Consider the following 16,957-nt stretch of genomic DNA (forward strand, 5'->3'; position numbering starts at 1 on the left):
AAAGTAAACAGCTTTATACATATTCCCTTTATCCGCCGCAATTCCTATAAATTGCAAGAGAAAAATTGGTTGAGTTGTGGATCGATCATTCGACAGACCTCAACATGGCTCCACTCGTGTCTATAACACCAAGACTTTTCTTCGAAGCTCGTCAATATGGTAAGCATTTCACCTTTAATTATCAAATTTTCCTAACAGTCAACTTTCCTAATATTTAGAGGCGTAGAGAAATACTTATCGGCGGTCGATTTTCAGGCCGCGTTCACAGAATTAATGACAAGAGCGCGAGTAAAAGAACCAATAAGATGAGCATGCTATAAACTCATTACACATCTCAATCTAATTAACGTTCTTGGACGTACAAATGATATCGTTTCGTGTAATTAAAACCTGTTTTGGAATTTGATTTTAATATCCTACCGACAAACGTCATTTATCAAATAATGTTTATGTTATGGTTAACGATAATAACGTCATTTATTGAATGACGCCGTCCGTCAATTTATGACGCAGCATGTGTCAGTAATTACGATGTGTATCACGACGTTGCTAGTCATTCTTAAATGATCATTACGTCACTTCTAAAACGCAGTAAGCGTTACGTGCATGCAGCGCGCGTTAAAAAAACAACGGGACATAAGGTACGTGGGTTTGCTGACACCAGATTAATGTAGAGCCGCGCTTACATAGCTTTAACTGACGTAATACAAACTAATATTTATTTGTATGCCTGCTCAAAACTTTTTCTATCCTTCGTTTCCTTGACAATGTTGACGTCAAGCAGTGTGAAATGTAAACAAAGTTGATCGCGTACGTCATGACAACGCCAAGTTTCTGGACGATTAAGTTTTTCTTCTAGTAACTTTTATTTTGACATGACTCTAATCAGATCGTTCTGACTTTCTTGTTTCGATTGATTATTTTTAAAGCTGTATAAATGACCTAGGAAAAGTCACCTGGCCAAAACACCACCGGAGGATGTAGTTTTCCAACTTCTAGCTATTTTTGCACTATGGTAATAATTCATAGAAACTACTGTGAATATATAGGCGTTAAAATCTTAGACGTAATTTGTCATAATCTTTACTCCCTCGATTTTAAAAATATTTTTCCAGCCTGTAAAAATTTAACCCTCAAATCAGCCGTTAACGGCGGTACTGTAACTAGCACTATCATTTTAAGCGGGATATATATATTTTCTTAAAATTTTGTAAAAAACTTTTTACAACATAATTGAGAATATTTTAACTTAACGTCTTGGCGTTTGAGAAGGAGTTGAAAGTGGATACTTTCAAAAATTGGCATTAGCGCAGAATCAAAAGTCGACTTTTCTTCAACTTTTATGCGCGTTTTTGAACTGCTATCCATCAGCTAGAATATTTTAAATTTGCTCGGCGGGTAATAAGGTCAAGCGGTTTAAACTTTATTTTTTGCTTACTGCTAAAGCACAAAATTAATTTTAAACCAATCAAAATACTGAATTGTAAAATACCAATCCAGTTTAGGTGGGTTAATGGACATTAGATTTAAGCGTTAAATTACCGGCTTATTCACTGGAATAGCTGAGAAAAAAATTAAATGTTTTAAAATTTCGAAATGTAACGGAACACAACAACAATCCCAAACGGAAATTTATGCTTACAAAAGTTAATGAATGTTTTGGTTATTATAATGTTTGTGTCAAAAAAAATAATTGCACATATTGTATCACTCATGATTAGTTAATGAGTTTTTAATATACAATTTGTTTCTTAATCGCATGAATGAGATGCACGTGAAGAATTCTGACGTCTGATGACAACAGTTTCTTTGCGAGCAGTTCTATTTTTATCGCGCAAATTCGAACCTTCGAAAATAAAAATAAAATCCATTGAATAAATGAATGATCTTTTATTAAATATATCGCTACAAATAAAAATACTGACGCCATTTTTATTCCCAATGGATCACCATGATCTAAAAACGTCGTTCGAATCTTTATCAATTTCCATAAAAGGCGCTTATTTTTTCTTATTTTTCTCCAAATAGAACATGTTTTGCCTACTGAAGCGCCATGTATTTTAATTTGTGTCTTGCTTTCAAACATACCAAAAGAAAATGAGTATAGCAATAATCAAGGTATTAACAATAGGTATGTGTGTATAAAAAGATATCATTTATTTTATTTTCAAAAAAATATATATTTATATATTTTCATCCTCACATTCTTTTTCTTTTTCTATTCTTTGCCATCAAGTTTATTTTGGAGCCATTGTAAATAAACGTGCCGATGGAGCGCGTCTTATTGCAAATTGTTCAACTTCTGTGCCAGCCAAACGTTATTTTTTTAAATGTTACTTGACAAAAAGATGACATATAATTATAGACAACATTTCATTTTAAACACGATATGAAAATTTTATCAAACATACGAAGTTTATAACCGTTAGGTGGCTTGTTTTAAAAAAACTAAAAGTATTATTTTAATTTTTATTATGATTAAACATAGTTTATATATTTATATTTCTCAATGGTGCATTGTATTCATCAGACTCTATGGCACCGTTCAGGATTTACGAGGTAGCTAAAAGTCATAAGCTGTTACGACACATGTCGAATGAAAACAGCCGAAACTTTAAGTATTAACTATTTTTAGCAACTCGCTGTTTAAAAAAAGAGAGGCACGACAAAACTTGAAAAGAGGTTTAAAGTGTAAACTTCAAAACTTGGCAAGAGATCAGCTTGTTTACTGTCCCAAATATTACGCGTGTCGTTTGAGTGTTTTACCTACAATTATTTGTAACTTACGAATCATTATGAAAAAAAAATTTTCTTTTTACCCTCTTCCCTTTATTATTTACTTCACTAGCTATAGGGAAAAAGAAATATATATATATATATATATATATATATAGTTATAAAATAGGTGAGGTAACAGATAAACAATAAATCGGTATGAATGACGAAAAATATTTTACATAATGCAGATACCAGCAAATTCTCGCCACCTCAATGGTCTCTAAAGTCTTAAACACCTTAATCCTAAAACCCTAATGCTGAAGGTTAAATGAAAATACGAGTTCGCTAATAACTTTCAAGAATCTCCACCGCATTGCTTGCTCTACTAATAGGTTTTCTGTTATTTGAGTGGTTGAAAAAAGACAATAGTAATTAAGGTTATAAACAATAGATTTTGATTGACAGATAGTGTAATCAAACACGCCTCTTGGTTTGTTCATATTGTTTTCTTTTACGAAAGAGTGAGCAAATCAAGTTGGTTTATATAGCAGTGACGATTCTGCTTTTCAACAGTCAGTCTGTCACCGACATTGATCAATAAACAAGTCGATGTGTGAATAAATTTTAAGAAAAAGCGTGTTCAAAACGAAGCATTATTTTATACATATAATTTATTACAAATTCATTTATTTATTATTATTAGAGAGAAAAATGTCCACGGCATTAGTATCAGCATTCTATGATATAAACGACGTCATACAACAAGTAAGTTTCTCATGTTTACATTTTTTTTTACTTTATCCTGTAAGTTTTATGTTTACGTTTATATTTTAACCTGTTTTTTTCTTTTCGAGTTTTTATATTTAGCTAGCTGGAAGCCATATGGCTTGTTATATTCTCAAGAGAGTGTCCATTATATTTTTTTCGTGGAACGACTTTGTATACAATGATTTCGTAGGATAGGAAAGAAGAAAAAAACGTTTTAAATATTTATAAAAAGATAAAATTTTATTAAGCGATTTGAGTACATATGTATGAAGCATTAATTTATTAACACGAGGTCCTAACTTTTTAAAAAAAATCTTTCTATAGAAAAAAATGTTTTGTGATTTTTTATCTGTTTAAATAAATATAGCCAAATATTATTTTTTAACGAAAAGTTTTAAAAAGATCTTTCGGTTTAATAAAACTTTCTTTATTGTGAATATTTTCAGAGCAAGCAACGTCCAACAATGTTGGATTTACGTCAACGACTTCTTGATAGAAAACCCAATAACTTATTGATCCCAAGACGACACTCCACAAACTCATCGACTTTGACTGCTTCACCTCTCACTAAACCGACGTTATCGCCGACTTCTTCCAGTTTTTATCCGATGCCGCCGTCACCTAAGGATCAATTTCTCGGTGGAACAGCTTCTCCGTTAAGCATTCGCGAGAGAGCTCAGAGCGCCAGCTTCCAAGAAGAATTAGAAGCTCAACACAGAAAACGATCTGCTACAAATTCCAGCCGATACAAAACTGAACTATGTCGACCTTTTGAAGAGAACGGCACTTGTAAATACGGTGATAAATGTCAATTTGCACATGGCTTTCACGAGCTCAGAGGTTTAAATAGGCATCCTAAATATAAAACTGAATTTTGTCGTACGTATCACACCATTGGGTTTTGTCCGTATGGTCCACGTTGTCATTTCATCCATAATGACGAAGAGAAAAGACCCCCTTCGACAACTTCACCCCATACGATCTCCGTGTCAAGTGTAGAGTCGGCCGATATTGCGCCATCACCATTCAGTAACCTGACGCCACCAATATCGCCTGGATATGGCGGTGAAGTTTTTTTGTTTGATGAAACTTCTCATGCGCCAAACACCCCCCTAGGAATATGCGGACAAAACATTGCTTTAGATTCCATGAATACCATTCAGGAGAACCCGTTCCCGTCGCCCAGCAGCTCAATGGATTACAATATGATGAAGCAAAGCTCCCTTCGTGGTGATTCCGATCCCTGCCCTACACAGCTAATTAGTGACAGTATTCGTGAAATGTCTTTTCAACCCATACAAACAAAGTTTGACGAGCGAATTCTGACACCTTCCGAGTCTGGATCATCCAACCCACCGTCGCCGACAGATTCGTGTGACGGAAGTCGACGACGTCTGCCTGTTTTTGGATTTCAACATTGAAAGTTTGAGTCAGGTAAAAAGAAAAAGTTCTGTTTTCTATGAAGGCATGTAGAAACTGCGAATTTATATATGTGTATATTTCTCAGAAATTTTTATATATAGTGTTATATAACTATTAATATTATATGATGATAGGACGGCGAGAAAAGAGTGCGAGAGCGAGGAACTTGAATTTTATAAAATTCATAAGTATAATAAAAAGCAGCTGGAAATTTGTGTGGAGTTAGAATATTAATCTTTGCAGTTGTTTTGTGTCACAAGTTTTTTTTGTTGAACATCAGCAGTAGAAATATGAATTATTTTAGTTCCATAAATATATAGTACGTAAAAAAGAATTTTAGAATTTTTCAAAATCTATTTCCTTCTATTATTTATATTTATATTTTAATTTGTTTGTTTTAACATATTAATTTTTTTTGGTATACTGCAATTTTTCTGGAGTACTTGTTGACATATAATTTTTCCTTCTCTTTTGAGGTTAATGTTTTTTTTAGAAAAAATGTTATTTAAATTATTTTCGTCGTATGTTTCCAGACTTTTTCACTGTTGTTGTGTGGGGAGTTCTAAAAACATTCAACACATTAAGATTTCAGTTGATTCTGTAGAGTTTCTTGAACCTATTAACAACTCGACCGAAATTTTATTTATAGCCGGATAAACTTCAATAATGAATAGTTTTTTTTATTTACAATAATTCGTTTCTATTATGTGGTTTCTCTCAATATCTTTTTTCTTTGTGTTGCATTGTGCGCGAACAATTTCAGATGGCACCATTCAGTCTGGTGAAAAGCTATTTAATTTGCTCGTTAAACAAATGGGCAATTATACAGCATTTATCTCTGATAGAATTTCCCTCATAAAGGTTTCATATAATTTGAGTTAAATGGCTTTTTAATTTTTCGTGCGTCACTAAAGTCTCCAATTAAACGTTATGAACGAGTTATTTTGAAGTTTCTTATCTCTTCAATTAATGGATTTTTTTAATAAAAATTTCTGACAAAAAAAATCGTTTAACTCCTTCGCTCCTCTCGCAAAATTTTTCCCAGCCGTTCCGTTATTCGTGAAGGAAATGGGTCTGTCTCTTTGTCCCTTCTCACAAATATATGTGAGTAGAAGGGCCAAAGGATGAAATGTTTATTTTTTGCCAAATGTTTTAATATAAGTAGTTTTGGATTTTTTTACGATGAAAAAAGTTGTGAAAAATTTTATTTTTCATGTCAGCAACTTTATTATTTAAATGTGGTTATTTATTGACTTCTGTAAAATAATTATTTTTTTTTTTGTTATTTTTTTTATGAACAAAAAAAGAGGTTTTAAAACTTCGTCACAAAAAATATGTGAACGGTGAAAGGACACGTAAAAATTTCTTCGCATGCAATTACAACATACGGGAGAATATTATTTTATTAGAGGATCTGTTTCTTTTCTTTTAATGTTTGATATAATTTATTTCTAAATAGATTTTTTAACGTTTTCTGTGAGTTCAACTTTCTTTCATTCAAAAGGATTAAAAAAATTGTGCTATAGTGAAAGTAATAATTGAAGATCTGCGATGGAGAGTTTTCAGTGTTTTTCATTACTCAGCTTTTTTGTCACATGGTCAAGATGTGTAAACAAGAAAAGATGTAAAAATATCTTGAATCATACATTTTTGTGTGCTCGACGTAAACAAAAAAATTCTGGCTTCGATTTTCTTTGTGTTGACTGTTTGAAAGGTGTTTGATTACAGATTTCAAATGTTTTATTTTTCCACAATCTAAACACTCTCCTACACAGAGTCTGAATAGTCGTAATGGTGAACTTCCCTGGAACGAACAAGTTTTTTTTTGAAAGCGCTATACAGAAATTTCTTTAAAACCTTTTAGTCAATTTTTTCCCTCGATTCATCCACATCCTTGTCCTTACCCACAACCTAACGTTCCCAATGCAGTCACAAAAATGTTTTACGAAGAGAGAGTATTTAAAAATTTATTTATGTTCGCATTTTTTATGGAATTTTACTGCCTGTGTCGAAATTATAGATAATGCTGATTCAGCTTTTATCTTTGGTTAAATTTTCTTATTAGTGGTTTATATTTACGATGACGCCCATTTTTTGTATGTAGTTCATCCGCCGCGTGTATAATATTGCAAAAGAATAAATTATGTCGTTAATTTATGTTGGTTTCTAGCTGGCTTGTCTTTTTATAAGTAAGCTTATATTAAAAGAAATTTTATTGTATTTTGTAGAAAGAGGGTCGAGGGTCCTCTATCTACGCAGGTTGTAATTTATATATGTCTGATCAAATATTTTTCAATTCATATTTACAAACTTTTGTTTTTACTTCGTCTTGTTTTCATCCTTTGTTAGTCAACTAATTATATGCGCGCAAAGGCGTGGTCACCGAGGGGTTGGTCAATACCCAAGTTGTTATTTACACCTCCGGAAATTGCAACCAGTTTTAATATTTTGCAGCACATTTCACCTGTCTCAGGCGATATAGTTGAGTATGATTTCAAATAGAAGCCCGACGACCTTTTGAAATGTGGCAGGCTTTCAATTGTGCTCAATGTGCGGGAAATCTGCGACTCTGACACGTGCTGTTGCTGCAAATAATCCGACGCCGTGAAGGTAAATTTTGTTCAAAGTCCATGTGGTAATGTAAATTTCGCGATTGACAAAACTTCCGATGCTTAGGTATCCAATTTATTGCTTTTATTAGTAACAAAATGTCAAATTTGTTAGCAATTTTAGTGAAAAAGCAATGTCCTTACTTTTACGAACGGGAGAGATAAAGGTCATTGATTTTGACATCTTGCATTATATCCCAAGTTATGTCCATTTATAGAGCATCTTTTAATGTTTTTGTTTATTTTTCAAGACGAAAGAGAAAGTAAATTTAAGACTCCGTTTTTTTCATTCATTTCTAACCTTATATTCTTAAATATTTTGGAAACAAAATCCCAACAACTAAAAACGAACTGAAGTTTCAAAGTCACGTAAAATACACACGAAACATGACTGCCCTGCAAGGTACGTTTAATTCTCTGCGTCAATTATATTTGTTAATATGTTTCATAATCTTGCTGCCAGGCAACTGGTGTTGTAAATCATTCTGGTCAAATTCATGAGTTTAAAATTAGACAACGAAGCATGACAATATAAATCGATTCAGAAAGTTAATCGTTTTATCAACAATCTGTACAGCAAGCACATTCATGTTCATGCCTCGCTGTTTCATGTTTTTATTTTTCTTGGCAATAATGCCAAAGTATAATGACGCTTGTGCATTGCCTAAAGTACTTTCAATCTGTTAATTGGTTTAGGATCAATATTAAAGTTGATGATTTTGGCATTTGTTTAAAGCGGAATCCTGATAATATATCTCGCACTGTTGTAGGTTTCTAAGAATTTTTTTTGTCTCTTTTGGAAGCACAGTAAAAAATTCTTTCTTGAGTGATCATCGAAGTTTAAGAAGTGGTCAAGTCAATAACAGGAGCTTGCAATGATAAAAAAAATAAAGAAAAATTTCTCTGCTTCCGACCAGAACTAGAGCACTTCAAAATTTCAAAGCACTGAAACCAAAACATCTATCTCGAAAAAAATATCTGACCAATATGGACAAAACATGAATGCAAAATAAATTAGTATAATCGAGTCATACCAAACTTTCATTTTGACAACCTCGTTCCCCGAGTCTTTTGGCTCTCGTTATTAATCAAAAAGAAAAAAATGCGCTGGGAACGAGGTTGTCATTTTGAATGTTTAATATTGGTCGAATTTTTGATGCTTCAATTATACGAACTCTGTCAGAAAATATAGAATGGATTAAGTTTTGTACGCAACAAATATAAATTGAAAGCGGACGTACTGCGACTGACCGTGTTCACGTAACCAACACGTAACAATATTATACATGTGGCGGATGAACTACATACAAAATATAGGCGTCATCGTAAATATAAACCGCGTATAACAAATTTTTTAAAAAAAATAAAAGCTGAATCAGCGTTATCTATAACTTCCTGGACCAGCGTTCGGGCGCGAGTATGACTGGTTTTAAGTCGCCTCCTCCAGGCTATTTTACACCTCTCTGTACCTGAGTTTCTACAGACAGGAAACTCGTACAAGTTCACTTTTTAGAATAAGTCGTAGTGTTCGCAATGTGATTACTCCTGGTTTGGTTTAATTTGACATTACTATTGACGTTGCTAGGCACCTGAACACGCATTTCATCAGTAAGAATCAAAACGCGGTATTCATGATAAATGATATACATCTTTGTAATACTGTAAAATTAAATTTGTGACCACGTATATTTGGTAAATTGTCTGAACTGTTTAAACGTGCGGAATGAAAACAAAGTCAAAATTTAGCTAAGTCAGCAAATTGTTTTGGATACGGCCCATATTATAGCTTACTTTTTTAAATAGCTAATGCTGACATCAGCATATATATGTCGAATCTAGATCGTAGATTGATTTGTTTAATCGTGCGAGAACAACCAAACAAAAAGTTTGTTCTTACGTTCAACAAGTAGCTTCTATTTTCTTCCCACTGCGAAAAACGTAGCGCTTGTGCACAGCTTCACTACTGAAAACATTACTGTGCTTTCACTTTCTTGAAAAAAAATCGTTCAACCGTGTCTTCTCTCTGCAGGACTAAAATAATTACCTATCTAAAATTTACTTGACGCATGCTCAGAATGATGGCTCAATATATACAGTAAACTTTCACGAAAGAAAAAATTAAGAAAAATTAAAACTATATCAGATTAGCGAGAATGTATAGAGTAATATGTTGTATCGTTGTGGCTTCACTTACTATTCAAATATGTTACGCTGGTGCTTCGAACAAAACAGAAAAAGGTAAGGGCATGTTTTATTTGATGAATAATAACGTCTTCTTTTTTGCTAAGTAAAAGCAAGGTAGTTTCATCTAAGAATGGTATTTTTCCTTAAAACAGGTGGAAACATCAGTCAATTCTGTTCGACGAACTGTCGGCTGATGCATGTTTTTTAATTGGAACAAAATTACTGTTTAATCTTCGATTACAATCTCTTTACAAATGTCGAGATTTAATAAAAAATCTCTATTTTTACTTTTATATTAAAGAAAAGGGTAATTCATTAAATATTACATGTGGAGCTTGTTAAGGGCCGGGTAAAAATATCTTAAAAATTTAAAGCTCTACGTATTCGGTTTCTTATAAACAGCTTTCTTATAAAAAAAATTCTGAGGTGATTGCTGCGTCGCCTTATGGAAATTACTTTTTACCAGTACAACATCACATGTGGCTCAATAGGTTTGGAAATATCCAAAACTTGTTATTTTAAAATTTTTGATAGAATATGAATTAAAAAGTATGATTTTTTTGCTATTTGTATCTCACCGGTTGTTGGAACGACGCTTTTTTTTCAAAAGATTAGCTTACCGACACTTAGGCTCCGATTAGAAGAAGAAATCTTGGATCCATATTGGACATCTTTGTGTAGTCCAACTCGTCCTTTTTCTAAAACATGCACTATTCATGACAGCCTAGGAATTATGGTGGTCTAACCGTGGGACGGTCCAACTGTGGGACGGTCTAACTGTGGGGCGGTCTAACGAAAAGGCGGTCTAACTGTTGGACAGTTTTTTCTCGATTTTTGCTTGGATATTACCGTGACCCTTTGTAGAAATGTGTTAGATGAGAAAAAATCGTGTTGCATGAAGTTTGATCGCGATCAAACTTTTCATCGAATCAGCGAAAACGAGCAGGTAGAGTTCAAAAGCAAAAGCAAAGCCTTTGAATCGCATCTTCGTTTTGGTATGCACATAGTTTATGCCTCCTCTTAATTCAATCACGTGTTTTGCCTTTGTTAGGCTTTTCGTCATCAATTAGCTCTGAGAGCGATATTCGTAGCATGTAACATCATGTCAGTCGCCATATGAAGAGTGAATAGACATTTATTCAAAGATTAGCTTGTTGAATGACATGCGCAAACGATGAATAAGTTCATCCAACATTTATCCAACAATCAACACTTTATCGAGCATGTGAAAGGTTTGCGCCTAGCTTAAGGATTGTCACCACTTGCGTGGAATATCACGAACCTACAGTATATTTCTTCTACGCTTTACAATGCTCTGTCTTATTTTTTCCAGAAAAAACTAAAGAACCTGAAGTCAAAGAGGAAAAGCTGAAAGGTTTTCTGAAGTTATACAACTTTGCTTTACAACATGGTAAACTCAACGTGTCTGAGAGCATGAAGAATCTGTCAACCAGAGTGAATGCAACGCTATCGAAAGCAACTGCTGAAAAGAACGCGACAGAAAAAACAAACGCGACAGCTGTCAAACTTCCAGTCAAAGCAGCTGCAACGGCTGTCAAAAAACCAAAAGCCAGCGGCAGCAGTGAAGCAAATGATGGAGCATCTGGTGACGACAGCAAACACCAAAGCGACGATAATGGCGAAGGTAAACAAGGTGAAGACGGGGGCGAAGAATGGTCAGACGAAGAATATGACGGTAGCCATCCGGATAATGAATACAGCTACCACGATCAATATTATGGCGGGAACGGGAAAGGCTTTGAATATACGAATAATAATGGTAATGTACAAGGGAATGGGTATCAATACCAGTACGATAATTCACCTGAGGGATCCCAAATGATGGGCGGACAACCATTTGGAGGCGGACAATCATTTGGAGGTGGCTTTCCTTCCACCTGGCTTGGTCAAGAATTCTCCAATGGCATTGGTGGCGGTATGGGTACTGAAGATAATCCTACCGATTACAATCAAGGTTTCGTCAACTACGATGACGGAACATCACAATTTGCTGGTAATTACGACAAGAAAACGAAAACACACAAGGTAAAGAACGGCAAAGTTACAAAGGCTTTTGTTAAACATCACAAACACAGCGTGATGAAGGCGAAAAAGATGGTTGCTATGAAGAAGTACACGATCGAAGGACAAGCTGAACGAAGAACTATTATGATAGGTAGGAGTTAATCCGCGGAAATAATTTATTTAATGACTGTAAAATATTGTACGTATAATGGTAGCAAGAATTTAGTGGATCAAATAAAAACAAGTGGACATTTTTCTAAGTAGCAAAATGTACAGGATGTAGATTTCCATGCAATGCAGTAAAGTTCAAACGTTCAAAAATTTTCTTCAACATACTAAAATTAACTTTACAAGATAGTCATTAACCCGTGAAATATCCACATGAATCATAAAAAATATATCGCAATTGCTATTGCCGCCAAAAATATTTCGTGAATTCTTAACACGACATCAGCTATACATTGACATCACCGCATTGCTTGACTTGACACGCACAAAATTTTCAAATACAAAATAACAATAAACATTCTTTCACTTTTTCATCTTTAGGCTAGATTATCCTCATGCACTTTTATCAATTGGAACACACGTCACGCCTAATGTGTGATTCAATCTCGTTTAGGCAATCGAGTGTGCGGTTCTAAAAAGAGCACAAATATTCACGCCAGAGATGAGATCCACATCTTCCACGGACTGGAGGGAGAGCATGAGGATAACCTAGCAAAAAGAGAACTCAAAACGCGACTTGAAAACTCGGCGGCCCTTCACGCAACCGATTTATGCTGTGCCGAGCACAACGAATGTCCACGTATAGTGCCAGCCAAAACAGCGAAATTCGGTTATTCGAATGATATCGAATATGACGTCATGGCATGTGCATGTGATGCGAAATTTAGAAACTGTCTTAAAAACGCTAACTCGTACACTGCGGACGCTGTCGGTCATTTATACTTTAACACATTAAAAATCCCTTGCCTTACATTTGAGCACGATCCAACTGCAGAAACAAAAAGTGATCAACCGATCCCACCACAGGATTCTTTGAATGTTGTAAGTGTAGTGCCAGATGCTGAAACAGAGAGGGAGACAGTTGGCGGTGCTCAGTTGGTGATCTCACCGCGAGCAGCTCCACATAAAGAAATGGAGGTAAAGAAGGAACGGGAACAAGAAGGAACCCTGCACGTAAAAGAATTAAAACAAGACGAACCTGAAGATAGTGATGATGAAGAACCTGAACACAACAAAAAAAGCAAACCGGACAAACGACCAGACACGATAAATCCAAACCCGAGCCCAAATAATCCGAACCCATACGGCACAAAGTTAAAAGGCGTACCTACACTACCAGAAGCATATTCACCCAAAGTTGGTATCTCACACTAAAATATCATCAAAGTTAACTTTCATACTAAATAAACGTTTTCACGAGTAAAATTAAAACAATTGGCTTTGTAGATGTTATTTAAAATATATCTATTTCTTAGAAACAGTTTTTTACACGAGCATGCAGGAAAGAAGCGTGTTTTTTCAGCTGAAAGGTACAAGAGGACTGGTACCAAGAATTCCCAACCACGTGCTAATGATATTCATTTTCGTGTTACCTTGCAACCTCTGTGTTCGAATTTGTTCTGTAAAATAACCTCGTCAATGTAAATGATAAGACTGAAAGAAAGTGTATATTAAATTTATTTATTTTTCTTCAATCAACTTTACGAGAAGAAAGTGTTTGCTGAAGAAACTTGAGGCTTTTTTCGGTTTTTTAAAAAAATTCCAAAAGTTTATTTTCGCAGAAAGTAAATTTAGTCGTGAAAAAGTCTTTCAATTACAAATATTCTCGGATAGTTTCGCTTCTTTAACACAAAATTCGTCGAAACTAGAGGAAGAATTTGGTAGAACGGCAAAAGTTTTCTCCCGCAAAAACTTCTAATTTTATACAAGGTTTTTCCCGCAAAATGCAAAAGTTTTTTGCGTTAAAGTTGATCAGTAAAGTTTATTTCACAAACACATTCTTCCCTTAAATTAAACAAAAGTAAATCCAAATGACCAATTTTCTGAGAAAACAATTTTCGCGAATTTTAAAACACTAGCGATATTCGCGAAAATTAATTCAACAATAGTGGGTGGGATTTTTTAGTTTGATTTCTGCAAAGTCACGATTCTTTTCTGTAAAAAAGTGACCAATTTTACTGACTAACAATTTGTACCGCTCAACCATTTTTACTGGCTTCATTTTTTTTGCCGGCTAACTTGTCGATGTCGATTGTCGAAAATTTTTAGTTCACATTTTTAGTTAGAATGAGCGGGATTTGTTAAATTACTTTGTACAAATTTTATTTTTTTCAAACTCAACAAATTTTACCACAAATTAGTTTTCAAAAAGTGGCAAAATTTTGTGCAGGTGACTAATATTTTTACCGACTATTACTTTTTATCGACGTTTTAGCAGAGCATCGCGAACATTATACCTTCTAACCAAGCTTTTTTACAATTTCATTACTTCAACCTCGTAAACAAAGATCTTGCATTCTTGGACGTTTCTTTCATCACTTCTTCTTCACTAATTTGTTTTATTCGCGCGATCTCTCTACAGGATATCATAATATTAGCAGGAACGTTTCTTTCCTGTGCAAACATAAAATTATCTTCGTAAAAAAAACAGGTTAACAGGATTTTAGATATACTAGTCATAAGTGGAATCCTCGGCAATTCACACGTCGGTAAAATTTACGGGAAATCACCCTCCACCACTCGTAGCTACCATGTTATACCATGTTTGACTCAGAGAAAGAAAGTTGGGTAATAGAATACATGTTTTATTTATAAGCAATTAAAATTCCAAAATGAGGCTTAAGAATGGTTATAAAAACTACTTTTTCAAGCTCGGAATATGCTTAATGGCAAAAAGAATTATTGGAAAACGCTTTTGAAAAAACACATGAACTGGCTCAAGATATAAATAAAATTGCATTTGAATTTTGAACATCAGTAATTACACTTTAAATCTCACTACATATTGGTTAATTCAGACATAAAGAATAAAAAGAAAAACTTCACAATATTTCCTTAGGCTTCATATAATGCTTAGCATATGCCTAAAAAATGCATAAAAAATCTGTAGATTCGCACAAGATGTCTTAAAACTTCCGTTAAAGGGTAATAACTTATATAAACTGCAGAAAAAAACCCTGTACCTGCTTCTCAGGACCGAGCGCCGGAGCGTCAGTTTCCAGTAGCAGATTCGACAAAGGTATCTTACTAGCCAACCGCTGCTTCTAAAATTATAAAAGAGTTACATAACAATGGCTTATAACATGATCATCTACAGTTAAAGTAATTGATGTAGCTAAAATCGTGACTGTGAAATGATCCTGTGAAAAGACTCTAAGGGAATTAATTTTCGCAGAGTCCTAAAAGTTTGCGAAAATAAATTTCAAGAATTTCGCGAGTCTCTGTAATAATAGCCTTATTCTGTTTGTTTGTGCGCGAGAGAAAAAAGTCGCGTTAAAACGAAATGCGATATACAATTTATTTGGTCTTTTTGCGTGGTTTTACAAAAGCTAATTTTTTACACAAAGTTTATGGTTAATTAACTTTTATTATTCGCTCGATGCAGTTCCTTTGTTATAAATAAATGCACGGTCAAAGTTAGTTGTCCATTTCGTTATTCGCGCCTTTAATTATTCGCGCCTTTTCAAAGAAATTAACAAGAAGAAGCTTTCTGATGGGAAGAACAATAAAGTTTTTGTAAGTGAATTTTTTTGGTGGTTCACTATTTTATTTCCATCCTTCAACTAAAATTAACAAATCGAATTATAAAAAGAAATTGTTCGTATGTTGACTAAATATGAATTTGGAATTTATTTCGAGAATCTTGTGTGATAAATAACCATTTACATTATTTATAAAAACGTCAAAATTTTGGCTGAAGATGGATATGCTTATTTTTGCTAAAATTATTCTTAATATGTTCTTCACTAAACAATTTTTAAAAGCGTAAAAAATGTCAAATTTAGCGTTTTACTTGCTATTCGCAAAGCTTCATTTTTTATCCAAATTAGGCGATAAAAATGCGCTAATTATTGTTATATGCATTTTACGAGGAAGCAGCGTAAGACTACATCGATTTTTTTCGTAAATTTTTATAAGCTTAAAAATTTGATTTCAACTCAGTATGTTCTTAACGTGTTCTTCAACTTTGGAAAAATGTCAGCCCAAATTTTCTGATAAAATAGGCTATAATAAAAAGAAAAATGTGCAGTTTATGCTATCTCAGTGCCTATGAGTTGATTTCAGGGATCATGACTTTAGCAGTGTAATTTCATGACACTTACAGAGGCACGAAATAACGGTGCAAGAAATAAGCCCGATGGTGAATATCTGTGCATTCTTCCCCAGGTTAACGAGTAGTTTTCTAATAATGTTGGTGAGGCTAACAAAAACCCGTAAAAAATTCGCGAACATAAATTCCGTACGGCACAGCTAATTAGAATATTTAACATCGTGACTGCCTCGATTCTCCTGCTTCATGATTTGACTTTTTTAGCGCGTTATACGATTGAGATCATTAGACCCAGAATGGATTAGTCAATTTTTATTTTTGCAACTGTTACTGTATCAAGCTATCCTTAAAAACATAATAATTTATGCTTAGCCTGACCGCTTGACAAAATCTAGAAAGTTAGAAAACCCGGACGAGTATCAAACAGAAACAATACCGTGTTAACGTAAAATTTACCTTCATTTACGACAAACACATTGATTGCTTGCGCGAGAAATCTCACCTGTTCAGAGCGCGCAATGCATGGTGGTATAGAAAAGTAAAACCCAGCTTCCACTCCACGCGCTGCAACGGAAGGCTTGCCATCGAAAGCATGCAATAAAACTTTCCTTGCGCCTAAAAGATTGATTATTATAACCTCACTGTAATAATTTGGGAGAAGTGAATTTGTTGGTAGTTGACACATACATTTTGATAAAGCAGGAAATATATTTAGTACGTTTAAAACAAAGTTCATCGTTACCTTCTTCAATAAGCAGATCGACGACTGGTCTTCCTGCAGATCGCGAATGCACGTTACTATGAAACAAGACAATACAAGAAATATAGATGTTATTATATGAAGAGAGATCAGTTATTGCAATACTATTTTGACCATGCCAAAGTTTTTTATTATGCACTTCAATGAATAGGTTATACGCTGAAATCATTAAAATATGAGGAAATTACTACT

At 34.0% G+C, this 16,957-nt stretch overlaps 2 protein-coding genes across 3 annotated transcripts; both read left to right on the forward strand.

Moving 5' to 3' along the window:
- The first annotated feature begins 50 nt into the window (after positions 1 to 50).
- LOC130656346 (mRNA decay activator protein ZFP36L2-B-like) lies at positions 51 to 7,218 on the forward strand. Of its 2 annotated transcripts, none has more exons than XM_057459180.1 (3): positions 51 to 159; positions 3,422 to 3,483; positions 3,933 to 7,218. In XM_057459180.1, exons 1-3 carry the CDS (start codon positions 105 to 107, stop codon positions 4,905 to 4,907), a joined length of 1,092 nt encoding a protein of 363 aa, XP_057315163.1. In that variant the 5' UTR covers positions 51 to 104; the 3' UTR covers positions 4,908 to 7,218. The 2 variants fall into 2 exon arrangements, with proteins under 2 accessions (XP_057315163.1, XP_057315164.1); XM_057459181.1 differs by lacking the exon at positions 51 to 159 and adding an exon at positions 2,042 to 2,131.
- Positions 7,219 to 9,579: 2,361 nt separating this feature from the next.
- LOC130656354 (uncharacterized) lies at positions 9,580 to 13,414 on the forward strand. Its single transcript, XM_057459191.1, has 3 exons — positions 9,580 to 9,755; positions 11,035 to 11,877; positions 12,349 to 13,414. Exons 1-3 carry the CDS (start codon positions 9,671 to 9,673, stop codon positions 13,107 to 13,109), a joined length of 1,689 nt encoding a protein of 562 aa, XP_057315174.1. The 5' UTR covers positions 9,580 to 9,670; the 3' UTR covers positions 13,110 to 13,414.
- The last annotated feature ends 3,543 nt before the right edge of the window (positions 13,415 to 16,957 follow it).

The sequence above is a fragment of the Hydractinia symbiolongicarpus genome, chromosome 9 (genome assembly GCF_029227915.1).
Source record: "Hydractinia symbiolongicarpus strain clone_291-10 chromosome 9, HSymV2.1, whole genome shotgun sequence".
NCBI classification, from domain to species: domain Eukaryota; kingdom Metazoa; phylum Cnidaria; class Hydrozoa; order Anthoathecata; family Hydractiniidae; genus Hydractinia; species Hydractinia symbiolongicarpus.